The 18,050-nt window shown below is 52.7% G+C and overlaps 1 protein-coding gene across 1 annotated transcript in view; it reads left to right on the top strand.

Annotated features, from left to right (window-relative positions):
* CACNA1A (calcium voltage-gated channel subunit alpha1 A) overlaps nucleotides 1–1,966 on the top strand; it is a 293,167-nt gene extending 291,201 nt beyond the window's left edge. The window contains exons 50-51 of the mRNA XM_045852887.1: nucleotides 176–423; nucleotides 1,177–1,966. Coding sequence (XP_045708843.1) covers nucleotides 176–423; nucleotides 1,177–1,860 — 932 coding nt within the window. The 3' untranslated portion in view covers nucleotides 1,861–1,966. The remainder of the gene's footprint in view (nucleotides 1–175; nucleotides 424–1,176) is intronic.
* The last annotated feature ends 16,084 nt before the right edge of the window (nucleotides 1,967–18,050 follow it).

The following is an 18,050-nucleotide window of genomic DNA, read 5'->3' on the forward strand; positions in this document are numbered from 1 at the left end:
CCTGGACGGAACCAAGCTGGGCCAAGGGAGCCTGGGGACTGGACTCGCAATGCCCACTAGGTTCCCCTTGGTCCAGAGGAAGGTGCCACTCTCTAGGGCCCCTTTGGTGGCCGCCTGTGTGCATGGCCGGCCCCACCTCACTGCCTTCTGTCTGTGTGACCCCCACCCGGCGTAGGCTTGGGGACAGACCTGAGCATGACCACCCAGTCTGGGGACCTGCCATCAAAGGAGCGAGACCAGGAGCGGGGCCGGCCCAAGGACCGGAAGCACCGGCAGCACCACCACCACCACCACCACCACCACCACCCGCCCCCTGACAAGGAGCGCTATGCCCAGGAGCGGCCTGACCACCGGGCCCGGGCCCGGGACCAGCGATGGTCCCGCTCACCTAGTGAGGGCCCCGAGCACATGGCACACCGGCAGGTGGGTGTGGCAGGAGTTGCCCCCAGACCAAGCCGTGGAAGACCAGGAGAGCAGGGGGGCCCACATACCCCACAGCCACTCTGGGCAGGGTCCTCACTCCCCACTGTGATCTCCGACCCTGCCTACCACTGGGTTCCTTCCCAAGCCAAGGGGCGACCTGGGCGAGGATGGACTCTGCCTCCTGCCACTCTGCCCCCCAGCCCCCTGCCAGCCTGTCACCCGCACCCCGCCTGCAGCTGCTTCCTCCTTGGTTGTGGATCATGTTTGAGTTCGGGCCAGCCCGACCCTTACGGCTCATTGCAGCGCTGGCTGCCTGCTGCCTTTTGCTTTCCTTTAACCCGGCTTCCGTTTTTGTTCCAATTATGATTTCTGTCCTCTGGACGCCTGTGAGTAATTTTTGAAACTTCTGCTATTTTAACCCCGAAACTTACAAAACTCCATTTCTCATTTCTCTTTTCACTTTGTTCTGTTGGTTTTTTACTTCCCCCGCCCTCCTTGTCTCTCTCTCCCTCCTTCCCCTTCTCCCTTCTCCTTCTCTTCCCCCTCCTCTTCCTCCCTGTGGCTGTTGCTTTTTTTCCTTTTTTTCCATTCAAATGTCCTGTGTCCCCCACCCCCTCCTCCCCCTCCTGGCCCCACTCCTGCCCTCCTTTGGTCTTCCTTTGCCCTCCCCCTCCCTGTGTCTCCTCCTGTCTCCTTCTGGTTGATTTTGTTGTATCTTTTTTTTTGATTTCCTTTGTTTCAATTTTCGTGTAGGGCAGTAGTTCCGTAAGTGGAAGCCCAGCCCCCTCAACATCTGGTACCAGCACTCCGCGGCGGGGCCGCCGCCAGCTCCCCCAGACCCCCTCCACTCCCCGGCCACACGTGTCCTATTCCCCTGTGGTTCGCAAGGCCGGCGGCTCAGGGCCCCCGCAGCAGCAGCAGCAGCAGGTGGCGCGGCCTGGCCGGACGGCCCCCAGCGGCCCGCGGAGGTACCCGGGCACCGCAGCCGAGCCTCTGGCAGCGGAGCGGCCGCAGGGGGGACACAGCAGCAGCCGCTCACCCGCGATGGAGCGTCGGGGCCCGGCCCGGAGCGAGTCCCCCAGGGCATGTCGCCAAGGCGGGACGCGGTGGCCGGCGTCTGTCGCGCACGCCTCGGAGTGGTCCCCGGGCCCCCGGCACCACGGTTACTACCGGGGCTCCGACTACGACGAGGCCGATGGCCCTGGCGGGGTCGGGGACGACGGGCCCTACGACGCGCCGCCCCCCCCCGCGCGACACGCCTGCTCGCCCAGGACTCCTCGGGCCGCGGGCCCTGCCTGCGCGTCGCCCTCTCGGCACGGCCGGCGACTCCCCAACGGCTACTACCCGGCCCACGGACTGGCCAGGCCCCGCGGGCCGGGCCCCCGGAAAGGCCTGCACGAAGCCTACAGCGAGACCGACGACGACGACTGGTGCTAAGCCCGGGCGAGGTGGCACCCGCGCCCGCCCGGCCCCCTCCGCGCACCCCACGCACACGTCCCACGGGGAGGAGCCGCGGCCCGGCCGCGAGGCCACCTCGCTGCCACCTGCCCAGCACACAGGGGAAGCCGGGGAGAGGACCTGCCGGACACCCCCGGACTCTGGAGGGAGTCCCCAGGGCCAGGACACACCAGGGTGTCCCACGGAAACCCCCGGCGCCCCCCACCCAGCCCCGGCCCCCTAACGGGGGCCCGCGGGGACAGACAAACCACACAGCCAAGGGATTCCAATCCACTCAGCCATTTTTGGAGAACCTTGGGGAAAATGGAAATTTAAAAAAAAAAAAACATTTTTAAAAGAAAAACGGGGAGAAAAAAATCGCTTCTATTGATGAGTTTTATCATCTCAATTGAATCTTTCCTTCCCCTGGTGGACGCGAGCTGGTGGCCAGTGTGTGGCGGAGAGAGCGACACCCAGCATCCCACACCGGCCTCCACCAGGCACGCTCACGCCTCACGCCCGTTCTCAGACACACACAGGAGTGCTTGCTGGTTATCCCAGACCCTACTATTACTGCCTGCAGAAATCGATTTAAAAAAATAAACAATTTTAAAAAGGACAAAAAATTAATGGTTGAGAAAAGAAGCATTTTTCCTGACATTTGGTCCTGCTCGAAATAACAAAAGAAAAAAAAAACAAACAAAAAAAGAACACCACCACCGATTCCTTTGCTTCTTTTTGCCTTTTTCCTACCTTGTTTGAAAACTGTGGGCTTGGGACTGTGAATTATTGCATGACATTCAAAAATTAAAAAAAAAATAAAAATAGTTGAATCAAAGGGCTGATGGACTGGAGTGGTCATTACCCCACTGCAGCGAACCCCAGGGATTTTTGAGGGGGAACCATGTGAGGAGGCGCTTTGAAAATAGCTAAGAATGAGAAGTCTGGAGCTCTCCAGCCTCCGGCTCTTAGCATGTCTGGGGGATGTGCCAGACCCTGCAGAGAACCGGCAGACAAGCTCCACCCCTCAAGGCTTGGTGGCCAGAGCTCCCGGGATTCTGGCTGCCTTAGCAGGCCCAGGAAAGTCAAGGACAGAGATGCTTAACCAAGTCCTTGCCAGCTGTCCAGGAAGAAACTAGAGAGGGTTGCCCCCACCCCCACCCCACCTCGTTACTGGTTACCTTCAAGAGAGAGTTTTAACTTCCTAACCAGACGAATTCACTAGTCATCCCCCACGGCCAGCTGCCTGCTCAAGGGGAGGCTCTGCCCTGTCGGTCATAGGCCCCCTCAAGGTGCTGGGCTGTTCAGGAGAGGGGGAGTGGCGTGCAGTTCTCTCCAGAGTCAGGGAAGCTGCAGCCATCTGTCTGCCAGGGAACAAGGCCCACTGCCGGAGCCCCACATACCCGGGACCCAGAGGCCAAGCCTGCGGCTCCAGGAGGGTGGACCCCAGGACCTGCACAGCCCACACCTTCAGGCTCACGTGAGCGTAAGTGGCCCAGTAGACACAGGGGAGGGGAACCAGGCAATGAAGAGGCCAAGGCGGACTTGACTTTCACATCTCCTGAGCCACATCACCTGGAAGCCTGAAGAAAGGGCCAGGAAACAGGCTCTGAGAGCCAGGGGCGCTGTGCAAAGGTCCAAGAGACCCAGGCTCCGCTTCAGACATGTCCTCGGGGCTCCAAGGAAGGCCACCCCTTGCCTGCAGCCCGTAGCCTGCAGTCACTGCATCTCTGAGTTGCAATGCCCTGTCTGGGAAACGGGACCTCTGCTATGTCAGGGAGGCAAGGTCTTCCCCCTGCCCTCTCAGGCTCAGTGACGGAGGCCGGTGAATTGAACTGACAAATAACAGACCAACTGGAGAAAAGGCACACCATTTTTATTAATATTTACAGAAAAGGAAGTCACAGAAAATAAGTGAAATTCAAAGAAGCAATTTGACTCAGGGACTTACATACCATTTTAACAAAGGTGATTTGGGCTTCAAGAGACTATAAATTGTGGGGGAAATGACTAGGAAATAAACGGAAAAACTAAAGAAATGCAGAGGTGTTACAGTAAGGTCTGTCCTCCCAGTGCCGGCTCTGCATCTCCTGTGAGAAGACTCGTTCTCCCTAGGACAGCAGGCAGGGACACCTTCACACAGGGAAATTCATGTCTCCTTCTGAAAGGGAAACGTGTTCCCTGCTTTTAGACAGAAAGGAGAAGGGCAGAGAGCTCCCTGCGCCTGTTGATTTGCAATTTCCTTCAGCTCAAAATAACCAAAATATTTGGGGTGCACATCCTGATTACTGTCAAATGCCATCAGAGGAATCGGGGGTCATGGTGGGTGAGGGTTCCACCCCAGGGTTCCTGGGAAAGGCAGGTCTGTGTGCCAGCACCAGAGCTCCCCATCCCCCTCGGGACTCTGGCCGCTCGAGGAGGTGAAGGCCTGACTTTAGAGAAACAACCAGTAGGGGGAGTGTGGGGACGGGACACTCAAGCCTGAGGCTGTTTGTCACCATCATGAAAAAGCCTCACCAATACAGCAAAGCCAGTATCTTACAGTGACCAGTGCTTACAGTGATAAAACATTTAAGTTAAATAAAAACTTTTACAAAATTAATGTAGCAGCAATATTGGTCTTTCAGGGCCACCAACACAAATCGCCACAGGCTCTCTGGCTTCAAACAGCAAAAATTCATTCTCTCCCAGTTCAGGACAGACGTCTGAGATCAGTCTGAGATCAATCTGAGATCAGTCAAGGTGTCGGCAAGGTTTCGGAGCCACACCTCAAGGAGAATGTGCCGCCCCCACCCCTGCCTTTCTTCCAGCTTCTGGCGACAGCTGGCACCCGTGGCGTCCTGGGCTGGCGACTGCCTCGCCTCAGTCTCAGCCCTTGCCTTCACCCAGCCCTGCTCCCTGTGTCTCTGTGTGTCCTCTTCCGCCTCTCAGGAACACTCACAGGCCCCGTCAATCCAGTTGGATCTCACGTCCATCCTTACCTCGGCGACATCTGCAAAGCTCCTATTTTCAAATAAGGTCCCAAATAAGAGATATATTTGGTCTTTGTCTTCAGTTCCTGGCACAGAACTCATAACCCTTGGGATTTCCTGAATCATAGGTGTGTCTCTTGTGTTTCATAAAGAGCCCCTCAATTTATTTATTTTATTGATTTTGAGAGAGAGACATTGACTTGTTGTTCCACTTGTTTATCACTTATTTATTTTCAGGCAGGGAGGGAGAAAGACAGGGTGAGAAACATCGATGTGCAAGAGAACCCAATTGGTTTCCTCTCGCACGCCCCCTACTGGGGACCTGACCCCCAACCCAGGCATGTGCCCTTACAGGGAATCAGATTGGTGACCTTTCAGTTCACAGGCTGGCATTCAATCCACTGAGCCACACCAGACAGGGCTGTTCCACTTACTCAGGTATTCATTGGCTGATTCTTGCATGTGCCCTGACCAGGGATCAAACTGCAACCTTGGTGCATTGGGGATGATGCTCTAACCAACTGAACTACCCTGCCAGGGGCATAAAGAAGCTCTATAGATTACACCTGAGTTTATGCTAATAAGGTGACTTAGGGTGGGGTTCGCTGGGTAGCTTTAGGATGGGGGCTCATCTCCAGAAAGACCACGCTGGCAAACACATCCAGATACCACAGCGGGAGGATAGGGCATCCCAATTTCATGGGGACAGAAGCTCTTGTTCTCAGGGCCCCTCCAGGCTTTGCCCCTTGCACCCCTTTCTCTTCAGCTCATTTGTACTCTTTATAATAAATCAGTAACATCAAAGTCCCATCCTGAGGTTTGTGAGCCCAACTAGAAAATCATTAAGCCTGAGGGAGTGGGGAGTCCTGGGAACCCTGAAATTATAGCTGGTGGTTCAGAACTGCAGGTGGCTCAGTACTGGGGACTGGTGTCTACAGTGGGGCTGGGGTCTGGCTGGTTTGGTTCTGTGGATTGAGCACCGGCCTATGAGCTGAAAGGTTGCTGGTTCAATTCCCTGTCAGGGCACATGCCTGGGTGTCCCCGGTTGAAGGCAGATGAGAGGCAGGATTGATGTTTGTCTCCCTTTCTTTCCCCCTTCCTTCTGCTCCCTCTAAAAATAAATAAAATCTTTAAAAAACATAAAGTGGGGGTGGAGCTGAGCCTTTTAACTTGTGTTGCTAACTCCAGGTAGATAATGTCAGAACCAAACCAATCTTTGGACACAGAGCTGCTGTCAGAGCATTGGCTGGCATGAGGGGGGAAACCCACATAGTCAGTGTCAGAAAATATCCCAGTGCTATTCTGAGGTTCCAAGTAGACATAAATTTTGGAGGGGCACAATTCAAACCATGACAGCAATATAAGCAATAAAGTAGTAGATATGAAAAAACTGAGATGGAGCCCTAGTTGGTATAGCTCAGTGGATGAGCACCAGCCTTTGAACCAAAGGGTCACCAGTTCGATTCCCACTCAGGGCACATGCCTGAGTTTCAGGCCAGGTCCCCAGTAGGGGGCGTGTGAGAGGCAACCACACATTGATGTTTCTCTCCCTCTCTTTCTCCCACCCTTCCCCTCTCTCTAAAAATAAATAAATAAAAACTTTTAAAAAACTGAGGTGGAGATAGTGTCATGAATGACCAAAGTATGGGACACAGCCAGACAAGAAAGCCATTGACCATGGCTCTGTCACCCGCTAGGTGTCCTACAGGAGCTGACTTCACCCAGAGCCCTTGTCTCCTAGACACAATTAGCATGACAAGAAGTCACCCATTCACTTATCAGTGCTGTGCCTGCTGTGAACTGAGAGAGTGTGCTCTCTCGGAATTCCTGTGTTGAAATCCTAACTCCCAGCGGTAATGGTATTCGCAGGTGAGGCCTTTGGGAGTTGATTAAATCACAAGGGTGGAGCCCCCATGAATGGGATTAGTGCTGTTAAACAATAAATGTTAATTTCCAAGGCTGAAAGTCTTTTTAAAAGACTTCCTCAGCAATAGCCACCTGGAAGTTAATTTAATAATTCCAACGAACACTAAGGAGTGTGAGCAGTCTTTAGCTGGTTTTGCACTGCAGTTGTTGTTAATTGATGAACCACTTTTTGTCTCTTTCTCCAGATCAGGGAATTCAAGAATTCCAGATTTTAGCTTCAGTCAGAGTTGATAGGCTTAAGTGATGAATGCAGGTGGAAAGCTTTTATTCCAGAACTCCAGGAACTGGAATACAAGACCACGTGACTGGAGGAGGTCAACAAGCCTTTTAACCTTGTGCCCCAAGGGTCTGCAAGTGATGGAAATGGTGTCTGAGCGATTGTGTTCCAGGGAAGGAACATTTGTGAAGCAAGTAAAGAATTGTTGATCAACGGATACAAAAGTACTAGGAAAATTGCCTCTGGACTGCAACTCTTACCAGATTAACCTTTTCCCCAAGCCGCTTTCCTACCATTCTCCTTATAAAAAGGTCAGTTTGAGATGAGACGTTAAGATGGTTTTTGAGACTACACAACCCACTGTCCTCTTGGACCACCCGTATCCGAATGAAGCACCCATAAAGATTCAATTACTGTCTCTACTTTCTGGTTCTGGCAGTGACAGGCAGCACGAACGCCAACTTTTGGGTTTTACTCCAACCCTCTGGCCTGCTGTAATTTAATTTAGGGCATCTCAGAATTTTCTCCTTTTCAGAGAGCTCCCTTGTCCCTTACACCATGTGAGGACACAGCAAGAAGAAGCCATCTATGAGCCAGGAACTGGGCCCCCACCAAACACAGAATCTGCTTGCACCTTGATCTTGGGCTTCCAGCCTTCAGAATAGCAAGAAATAAATGTATGTTGTGTATAAGCCACATGCAAAAGTATTCTGCTATAGCAGCCCAAACGGACTGAGACAGCTGAACACCTGCTGACGGCCAGATGGGGATGCTGCAGCAGATGAGCTAACAAAGGCTGCTGGCTGCGGCAGTCTGCAAAGGCATTGGACATGAAACCACTGTCATTCCACCCGGCCCTGGATCTTCCATGACAGCCCCGTTTGCTAAATGTGACACCCACACTCCATCTGGCCTCCTGTCCTTGCCCAGAACAGTGGCCCATTCCCCTCTGCACTTCCTGCCACACCCACCTCCTTGCACCCTGCAAGTTATGCAGCTTCGGGCCCACCCCCAGCTGCCCTTGCCCCCACTACCCTCCTCCTCGCCAACCCTGCTCCAGCTCTTAAACGTGAGAAAGTCCTGGCCATCTGTGCTCCTAGAAAATGATCTGAGCCCTGGCTGGGTAGCTCAGTTGATTAGAGCATTGTCCCGATATACCAAAGTTGCGGGTTTGATCCCCAGTCAAGGCACATACAAGAATCAGCCAATGAGTGCATAAACAAGTGGAACAACAAATCAATATCTCCCTCTCTCTCTCATTTTCTCTCTCTCAAATGTGTGTGTGTGTGTGTGTATGTGTGTGTGTATCAAGAAGGAGAATACAAATCCCCTGTGGATGGCAGTTACTTCCAGAGAGGGCTGAGAAGGCACGGAGTTAATTCTCCAAAACACATGATCACTTTTGTAATTTGGAAACAATTTTTAAGATGTCCAGACACCTCCAAAAAGCAGATCGTTCTGGATGATCTGCTAATCCCCAGATCGTCCTGGATGATCAAAGACCATATTATAATAATCAACTAGTTGGACAACTAAATTTGACTGGGAGCCCCCCAAAACCAAGGCTTGAGCTTCGTTCAAGGTTGTGTCCCCAGCTCCTGGCCCCCAGGAGTGCGCAGGGGTACAGCTGGTGGAGTTGAGGTTGCACAGGCAGGGCCAAGTTGCACCAGGCAGGCAGCGCCACCTAGCGGCTAGATGGTGACTAGCCAAAGACATGATCGCCGTAACTTGTCAAGGAACTGGGGTAGGGGCGACCAGGAGAAGAGGCGGGGGCGGAGAGTGGCGGGGCGGCTAGTGAAAGCAGCCCTACTCGCTGCAGCAGGGACAGAAGCTAGATCAGCCAAAACATCAAGGATGTAAATGTCTGGCCTTTCTATCAAAAGACCTTTCTAACGACTACTCTGAACACAGCTGATGATGGCTTAGGAGGACCGAGGACCCTGCTGGAGGGCCTAACAACCTCTAAATTTCTGCCTCCATCTTTTCTCAAGAATTGCCCAGAGGAGAGGACAGCAGAGGTCTCTTGGAGCTCTATGAGAGGAGGGGCTACTAGGAGAAGCAGAAGATAAGGGAGACACTTCCAGATCAGAAACCTAAGGGCCAGAAAGTTTCCATCATTTGCCCAAGATCTTGCCCCAGGTCATACAGGTGTAAAGGATAAGACCTTGAACCTGCAGCCCATAGGTTTCCCTTGAGTCAGCCTCTTGCCTCCAAGGGGGTGAGGATGTGCCTCTCTTGGCTGCAACCTAGTAACCTCCTGCCCACTGTGTCTGCCTCCCATGCTGTGGCCCCTCTTCTGGTTCTACTGTCATCTCCGCCCTCTCCCAGGCACCACTTCCTGCCCACCAGGACTGCTCGGAGTGTAGACCACTAAACCACCAGGCGGGAACAGTGTCCAGGCCTTTGAACCTCAGGCGGTCAAAGTTCAAGGTGGTTCAAGGTATTGCACAAACCTTTTCTCCACGCCTTTGCTGGTTGAGGCAAGGAAGGTCATGTTTCCTCAGGACTGGAAGGGTAAATCAAAAGTCCCCTGGTGGAAAAAAAATTTAAGTCCCATGGTGGAAAGGGGTGGACAATTAGAGCTCCTCTCCCCACCTCAGCCCCCAGGACAACTCCACCGCCAAGTCAGCAGTGACCCTGAGGGTTTTCACCTGCTGGGCTGAGAACTCGGACGTGATCCGATTCCCCCAGAGGCACAGTGGTCCGGTCCAGCCACATCCAACTTCAATTTAAAGTGAGTTGAGCCATGTTGAAATATTCTGCTCATCACAATGAGGAGAGTAAAAAGGAACAGGTATAAAAATAAATTTAAGATTTAAAAACATTTTATTTATTTATTTTTAGAAAGAGGGGAAGGGAGGGAGAAAGAAGAAAAACATCAATTTGTGGTTGCTTCTAATGTGCCCTCAACTGGGGACCTGGCCCACAACCCAGGCATGTGCCCTGACTGGGAATCAAACCAGTGACACTTTGGTTCACAGGCCCACGCTCAACCCACTGAACTACACCAGCCAGGGCTAAGATTTTATTTATTTACTTTTAGAGAGAGGGGAAGGGAAGCAGAAAGAGAGGGAGAGAAACATTGATGTTAGAAATTGCCTCTGTGCCTAGATCAGGGACCAAACTAGCAACCCAGGCATGTGCTCTGACTGGAAATTGAACCGATGACCTTTGACTTTGTGGGACAACACCCAACTGAGCCACATCAATCAGGACTGGGTGAAATTTTTTGAGGTTCTTTTAATAGAGATGAAATTCACATAGAATTAACTGCTTCAGTTGTATAATTCCACAGCACTTAGTATATTCATAATGTTGTGCAAATACCACCTCTCCTAGTTTCAAAATATTTTTATCACCCCAAGACAAAACCCCATTCCCATAGGCAGTCACCCCCATCCTCCCCACCTCAGCCCTTGGCAACCACCACTCTACTTCTGGTCTCTATAGATTTGCTCGTTCTGGACATTTCATAGAAATGGGATCATACAATGTGTGACCTTCTAGTCTGGCTTTTTTCATTCAGCATGTTTTCATGGTTCATCCACATTGTAACATGTATCAGACTCCATTCCTTTTTACAGGTGAATAATAGTCCACTGAGTAGATGGGCCACATTTCCCCCATTCGTTCATCTATTGATGGATATCTGGGTTGTTTCTACCTTTTGCCAATTGTGAATAGTGCTGCTATGTATACACATGTACATGCTTTTATTTGAACACTTGTTTTCAATTCTTTTGGAGTCTAGACATAGGGGTGGAATTGCTGACTCATATGATAACTCTATGTTTAGCTTTTTGAGGAGGATAAAAAATACTTTGAGTAATACATTTATCTAATATAACATGGCCAAAATATAATCACTTCAACATGCAACCAATATGGATATTATTGTAACCCTTTATATTCTTCTTTTCTCACTGACATCTTTGATACCCAATGTGCATTTCACTCAGAGCACATCTCAGTTTGGACCAGCTACATTTCAAGCGATCAGTTGCCACCTGTGGCTCATGGATGCCACCTGGGCAGCACAGGTCTGGCGCCATACCCCTCACTCTGGAATCATTCTCAAGCTCTGCTGTACCTGGGCATCACCCCCACCACTGCCAGCTGGTGTCCAGGTGCAGGATCCCATGCATCTGTGAGCCTTGGCACTGAGGTAAGTAGGTGACACCTGCAAGGTAGTGTCCTCCCACTGCTACTCTGCCACCTACAGACACATACACCCTGTCATGAACTGAATGTTTGTGTCCCTCCCCAAAATTTGTATTTGAAATTCAACCCCCAATGTGATGGGATTGGAAGTGGGGCCTTTGGAGGTGATTAGGTCCTGAGGGTGGAGCCCTTGTGAATGAGATTAGTGCCTTTATGATATCATTAGTGCCCTTATAATAGCAGCTGCAGAGAGCTCCCTCATCCCTCCCACCATTTGAGGACACAGAAAGATGGTCTCACTAGACACCAAACCTTAATGCTTGACTTTCAACCTCCTGAATTGTGAGAAATAAATTCCTGTTGTTTGTAAGCCACCCAATGTGTGGTGTCCTGTTATAACAGCCCAAATGGACCAAGACTTGTCCCAACCAGGGACTTCTAATCAATAAACTTGGAGTAAGATAGGCAGAACAGGTATGTGCAGACTCCTGGGGGCTACCTGGCACTGTGCGTGTGCACATGGAGGAGGCGGGGGCCTCAAGAGTCCCACAGGAGCCACCTGGCTGCAGAGGCCACTGCACACATGCAGGGAGCCACTGCTGGCTTCCAGCTGCCTGGGAGTGAACCTGGGTCAGCTGGTGCAGAGCTGGGTCAGGGATGGGGGAGGGTGGCCCAGGTCAACAAGGACCCAGATGGAGCTTCTGCAGAATTGCTTCTTGGGGAGATGTTCCCGGTTCCTGGGGGCCGACTGAGCCAGGCTTTGGGGCCACACCAGGCATGTCTCTGATTCATTCATCCCAATGCCTGGAACCCCAGAGTGGAGGTGGAGAAAGCAGCCGTTAAATATAGCTCAGCACCATCTGATGCTGCAGAGCTGTTGGAAGGAAGCCAGTCACCACCCCTGACCTGGCCAGCCTCCCTCCAGATTGGGTTCACACACCACACTGCCCCCCTCCCCGCCTCTCTGCTTTCCTCCCTTTTCCTTGCAGCTTCAAACAGCCTGTTCTGCCAGGCCCAGGCTCAGATGTTTAGGCTTTCTGTAAATGTGAGATATAAAAAGAACTGTGGAGTGGGCGCAGGGGTGGGGAATGGCCACTGGCTGGCTAAAAGATGCCGCCCCCACACTGCCCCTAGCAATGCAAACACACTCCCTCAGAGAGGAGCAGGCATGCGCTTGCAGGCAGACACTGTGACAAGCCGGCATTTGGAATCAGGCATAAGGAGCCAGCCATCTGGGGGAAAGCCAAGTCTGACTTTATAAAGGCCTCTCTCCTTGGCTGGAGCTAGACCCTGGAAATTGCAGATTGTGCTGATGGGCCCAGCTGAGGTGGGTCAAGCCTGCCCCAGGAAGTCACTTCCTTTAGGGAGGACACCAGGGCTGCAGCCCTGGCTTGGCCTTCCCCAGCTCTGAATGCGAATGCAGGACAGTCACAGATGCAATAACATCATGTACCTGTTCCTGGGCCGTTTTTCCACCTGACCCCTGACCCCGCTTCCACACCCCCTGCTCCCCCACCAGGGTAACTGCTGCTCCCACTCAGCTAGCCTCCAGGCTATCAGCTCAGGTGCCCACCTCCTTCCTCAGTTCACTGCCCCCCACCCAGCACTCAGTTCACCCTCCGGTGCCAGCACTCTTTGTTCCTTCAAGTACACATTGAGCTGCTCTGTTCCAGGCCCGGGCCCAGGCCCAGGAGCTGGAGGTGCACAGCGACGGCACTGTTCGAATCCTCCTGGGCTCACCGTCTGATGGAGAAGGCAGAGAGCACATCAACAATACTACATCACAAACCAAAAAGAAAAAACACACAAATGATGAATGACGACTGGGATGAGAGCTGTAGAGAGGCAGCTCAGAAACAGCACACAGCCCTGGCTGGTGTGGCTCAGTGGATTGAGTGCTGGCCTGCAAATCAAAGGTCATAGGTTCGGTTCCCAGTTAGGGCACATGCCTGGGCTGCAGGCCAGGTCCCCAGTAGGGGGCGCTCGAGAGGCAACCAACACACTGATGTTTCTTTCTCTTGCCCTTCTCCTTTCTAAAAATAAATAAATAAAATTCTTAAAAAATCCCACAAACAAACCATAAATGCTTCTGCCACCGTGCAGGCTATGCCTTCACTTCTAGAATTTTCCCCGGTTCTTCCCACTCCATCTATAGCTCCCTGGGCCCCGGGAAATTGGAGAGCTCTGTCTTTGAGAGGGAGACAGTAGGCCCTGGCCAGGTAGCTCAGTTGGTTAGAGCGTTGGTCGGATCGATACACTAGGGTGGCTGCAGGTTTGATTCCTGGCACATACAAGAATCAACCAATGAGTGTGTAAATAAGTGGAAAAACACAAATTGATGCTCCTCTCTCTCTCTCTCAAAATCAATAAATAAGAATTAAAAATAAATAAATAAAAGAGGGAGAAGGTAGGAGACCCCCTGTATTGGCTAAAGGCCTCCGTGCTCGTGTCTGCCACGCCAGTGCTGGGCCTGCTCCTCTGAACCACACTCTTATCTTGGCCTAAATACATGGCAACCTCAGTCACTCCACGGCCTACACTTCCTGCCCTCGTGGGGTACCAAGCAAAAATTCCCCTCCAAAACATGAAAAGAAGAAAATCCCATGGAGTAGGGGTGTCAGAGCCAGGAGGAAGAAAAGGGAGAAACCATGTGACAGGTCTCCCCTGACCCTGCACCTTGTTTCTCTTCAGCTCAGCAGCTCTGAGTCACCATTCCGGCAGCTGCTGGCCCAGAGCCAGGGCGGGGTGGGATGTGAAGGCGGCAGTGGGTGGGGAGACCTACTTTAGCTTCTGGTTTCTCCTCCCAGCCCATAGGGGCCTTGGGTCTCAGAGCCCACACCCTGGCCCACACCCAGTGAATCCCGGAATCCCCACGCCCTCTGGCTCCCAGAGCCACTGCCTCTGCCCCTGCCCACCCCTGGGAACCAGGAAGGAAGAAAAGGACTGCCTGTCTCCGCCCATTGGGGGTCTGCAGAAGCTACCACCCAGCAAGCCCACCCACCAGGGGCTGAGGAGCCACCAACCCTCCCTCTGGGCAGAGTATTCTTTGGCCTAGGCTGGTGGTCCAGGTGATTCTGCTGACCCCACTGAGCCCTCCCCCAGATGCTAGAACCTGCCAATCACCTCCACTACCAGGATCCCAGACAAAGTTGGAAACACGCATACCAGTGTTATTTTGCATGTAAGTGTGTGTAGAGGCGGGACAGTCAAGGCACCTGCCCCGGACCCCACCCTACCATGTAGCCACATCTAGAGATATTTGGGTTGCTGTGGCAATAGGAGGAGGCTCTACTGGTGCCTAGTGGGTGGGGGCCAGAGATGCTGTTCAATGTCCTCTGATGCATGGGGAAGCTCCCACCCCGCACAAAGTGATCTGGCCCCTAATAGTGAGAAATGCTGGCACAGGCCTGGGTTCAAATCCAGACTCTGGCACTTTTTAGCTGTAAAGACTATATAGCAGGCAAGCTATCTAACCTCATTGTGCCTCAGTTTCCTCAACATGAAATGAGGACAACACTGCCACAATAAATCTGTGTTGCAAGGAGTCCATGAGTTCATACCAGTCAAGTGTTTAAGCCAGGAAGCAAGAACTGTTGTGATTATTGTCATTCTTAAGCCCTTGGGCTCCAAGTCCCACTGATCAGTTAAACTTGGACAAGTTCTGTGGCTGCCGGTCTCAGGGTTGATGCTCAGCCCTGGTGTATGCCAGGACCATAAGGGCACTGAGTAAATGCTTGCTGGCTCAGAGGTGCCTGAGCCTGAAAGGAGCATTAGGGCTTGTAAAACTGTCTGGTTTCTGGGTACCACAGAAGCAATGGGACTGAATGGGCTCAAGTTGCAATATGAGTTAGAGGAAGAGGTTTGGGGAAGATTCACGCTGGCCTGGAGTGGGAAGCCTGACTGACCTGTGGGCTAGCCACCAGGAAGATGGCAGGAGTGTCTGGCTGGTATTCCCTAGTTTTCTAGAATACACAGGCTAGCTACAAGGAGGAATTCTCTGAGCACCAAGAGCAGGGGACAGGTACACTAGGGTAATGCAGGACAATCAGAGGGAACTTTAGCCCATCAGAGGATGGGGCAGAGTCTCCCAGGAGCCCATGGTTGTGTGTGTGCGCATAGCCCCCTGGGCCTAGCCTCAGCTGCGAGCGCTGAGGTCAACGCTGAGGTCAAGCCTGCCTGCTCGCCTGTCCGGTCTGACCAGAAACCCAGTTCACAAGTGGGCCACGTGGCCCTAGGCGTGGACCTTGGCTCCAGCCTTCAGGAACAGAGCTGGCTTTAATCCAGTAGAGCCATTGGGAGGTTGGGCAACACACATGCACGTCCCTCCCACAGATGTCCAGAGTCATGAGAAAGAGGGACGAGCCTAGGGGTGAGGAAGAAGGTAGGGGAACTGAGGATACCCAGGTTGTATTGGGAGACACAGAAGTATTGCTGACTGCAAAGTCCCCAAAGGTCCTCCCTTACACACTCCCTGCCCCCAGTGACCTCATCTCCAGCAGGGAGAGAAAAGAACACTGCCCCTGATTGAAAGAAAAGCTTTGGTGGTCCCAGGGCATGCCCCTTCTCCAAGCCTCAGTTTCTGACCAGCTTCATAGCCACCCCTCTTCGAAGGGAATGCCTTATTCCAAACAACAGGACAGTACTTTGAAAATTCCAGTATGTGTTTGTGAGGCAGCATCTGTGGGGATTCGGAGGGTAGCGGGGGGATCCCTGGAACACAGTGTGTGGGCTTGAGCTCAGAGCGGGGAGCATCCCAGGAGTCGCATCACCTTTTGCTGAGTCTGTTTGCTCCAGCCGCCAGGGCCCACGCAGTGAGTAATTGCAGGCTTGCTTTGTCCTTTCTTGAGGCCAAAATAAGGTTCTTTCTGGGAGGGTGGGCCAAAACAGAGGAGGGGAGGAAGAGGGAACCTCAGGTAGAGGCTGGTTGGGGGTGGGCTGGCCTGGAGCCTAGGTACAGGCCCCTCTGGCCTCTAGCCCTCCCCTGACTGCAAGGGTGGCCTCCCACGGGCCCTGCCCGCCTGCCCTGGAGTCTAAAGGGCAAACCACTGAGCTACTTCCTGTTCCAGACACCAGCCAGGGGGCTGGGCAGCAGCCTTTCCAGTCCGGCAATTTGATTTTGTTTAGTAAATAATGATCACACACACAGACACACACACACACACACACACACACACATCACCTCTGTCCTTACCAAGCCCCTGGGCGGAGAGTGTACAAATTGGCCCCTGGGGGTGTTTACACCTGGGGAAGGGGGAGAAAAGATGGTGAAGTCACCCAGCCAGTGGGTCTGAAAATGCCGGAAGTGGGGAACTTGGCTGGCCAACCTGGTGAGGGCTGAGCCATGCACTCAAGCAGAGAGAATAGTCTGTCCATATGTGGCAAAGAGACCTGGGCTCTCTCTCTTTACTTGTGAACAGGAAATCAGTTGCCAAATGTGTGTGTGTATGTATATATAATATATTATAAAGTGTGTGTGTGTATATATATATATATATATATATATTCCATCAATCTTAACAAAGGTCTTTACTCACCCCTCCTCTTGTGCCCAAATCCAGGAGAGAAAGAAAAACAATGGACTTTTACTGGGGGTATATTTTTTCTGTGCCTCAATTCCTTCATCTGTAAAATGGGACTAGTGAAAGTGCTGCTTTAATCCTGACCCGGCCTACAGGAGGGTTAACCAAGTGAACACAGGCTGCACACAACACCTAGCTGCTGTCAGTCAGCATCAAAACCTGTCTCTTCTCAGAAAAGGGTGTGTCATCTAGTCTGTTGCTAACCGGAAGCCCCTGGAGGCAAGATGTTCCCAGAATATTCTGAGGGTGCTTCTTCGGCTGGCTCGGTCCACAGAAGGGACTTTGCATGAAGCCCCAATGACCACAGCTGCTCATTCCCCAACATGTCTTCCCAGGGCTCTGAGGATCACCTAAGCGTTTCCAAGACCAACTCAGCTCCCTCCAGCCCCTAAGGACTGCCCTGTGTCCTGCCAGGCTCTTGCGTGATCTTCCCAAACTGAGAAAAACTGAAGGAAACTGAGGCCTAGATCAAGGAAGGAACTCAGGGGGCACGGCCCCTAGATAACTGGGCAGGGCAGCTAGTGCTGGCAGACCTAGCTGTGCCTTGCATTTACCTGGGATGCTTGGCTCTCTCCACTGAGCCCCAGAGACCCTGGGATTTCTCAGGGCTCAGCGTGGAGGCTTCCCGTTGAGCCACACCCTGTCCCCTGGCTGCACAACCCTCAGCTAAGGAGGGGAAAAGAGCCTGGAGGCCAATGAAGAGGGCAAGGTCTGCACCTACCTCACCATTTCCCAATCACTTGTGCAAACAGTATCTGGAACAGAAAAGACGTTATGTAGTGGCTTGCTTTTCAATACGCTCATTGCCCCCAACCCCCAAACAGGCCAGGCCTCCGAGCAGCTCCCCACAGCTGCACCTCCAGGAAAGAGTTAACAGGAAGCGCGGGGCGTCCGGCAGCCACAGAAGTCATTGTTCTCCAGCAGTCCCCTCCCGCTCATCCAGGAAGGCCCTCCGGGGAGTCCCTTCAAAAGATCCAGGCCGGTGTCTCCGGGCTGCAGGCCAGCCCTCGGGAGGGCCGGGAGTGTGAGCACAGGAAAAGGAAGCTCTCCTAACAAGAGGGCCGGGGACAGCTGTCACCGCCAAGCCTCAGGGGGTTTCCGAGGAAGAGGGGCTGGGCCATGTGGTCCCTACAGGGGCAGCCCTCCCCCACAGTGCCCATCTGGAAGCCAGAGGGCTTTCATCTTGAGCCTTTAGTTACAACTGAAGCTCCTATCTCCTCTCCACTTGATTCTGATCCCTCCCACCCCCCACCCCCCCTGTACCCTCCCACAGCATCTCTTTGTCCGAGAGTTTCACACTCCACCCCTCCTCCACCTGATTTCAGATCTTCCTGT

The sequence above is a fragment of the Phyllostomus hastatus genome, unplaced genomic scaffold, assembly GCF_019186645.2.
Source record: "Phyllostomus hastatus isolate PE091 unplaced genomic scaffold, TTU_PhHast_1.1 phas_contig_98, whole genome shotgun sequence".
NCBI lineage: Eukaryota > Metazoa > Chordata > Mammalia > Chiroptera > Phyllostomidae > Phyllostomus > Phyllostomus hastatus.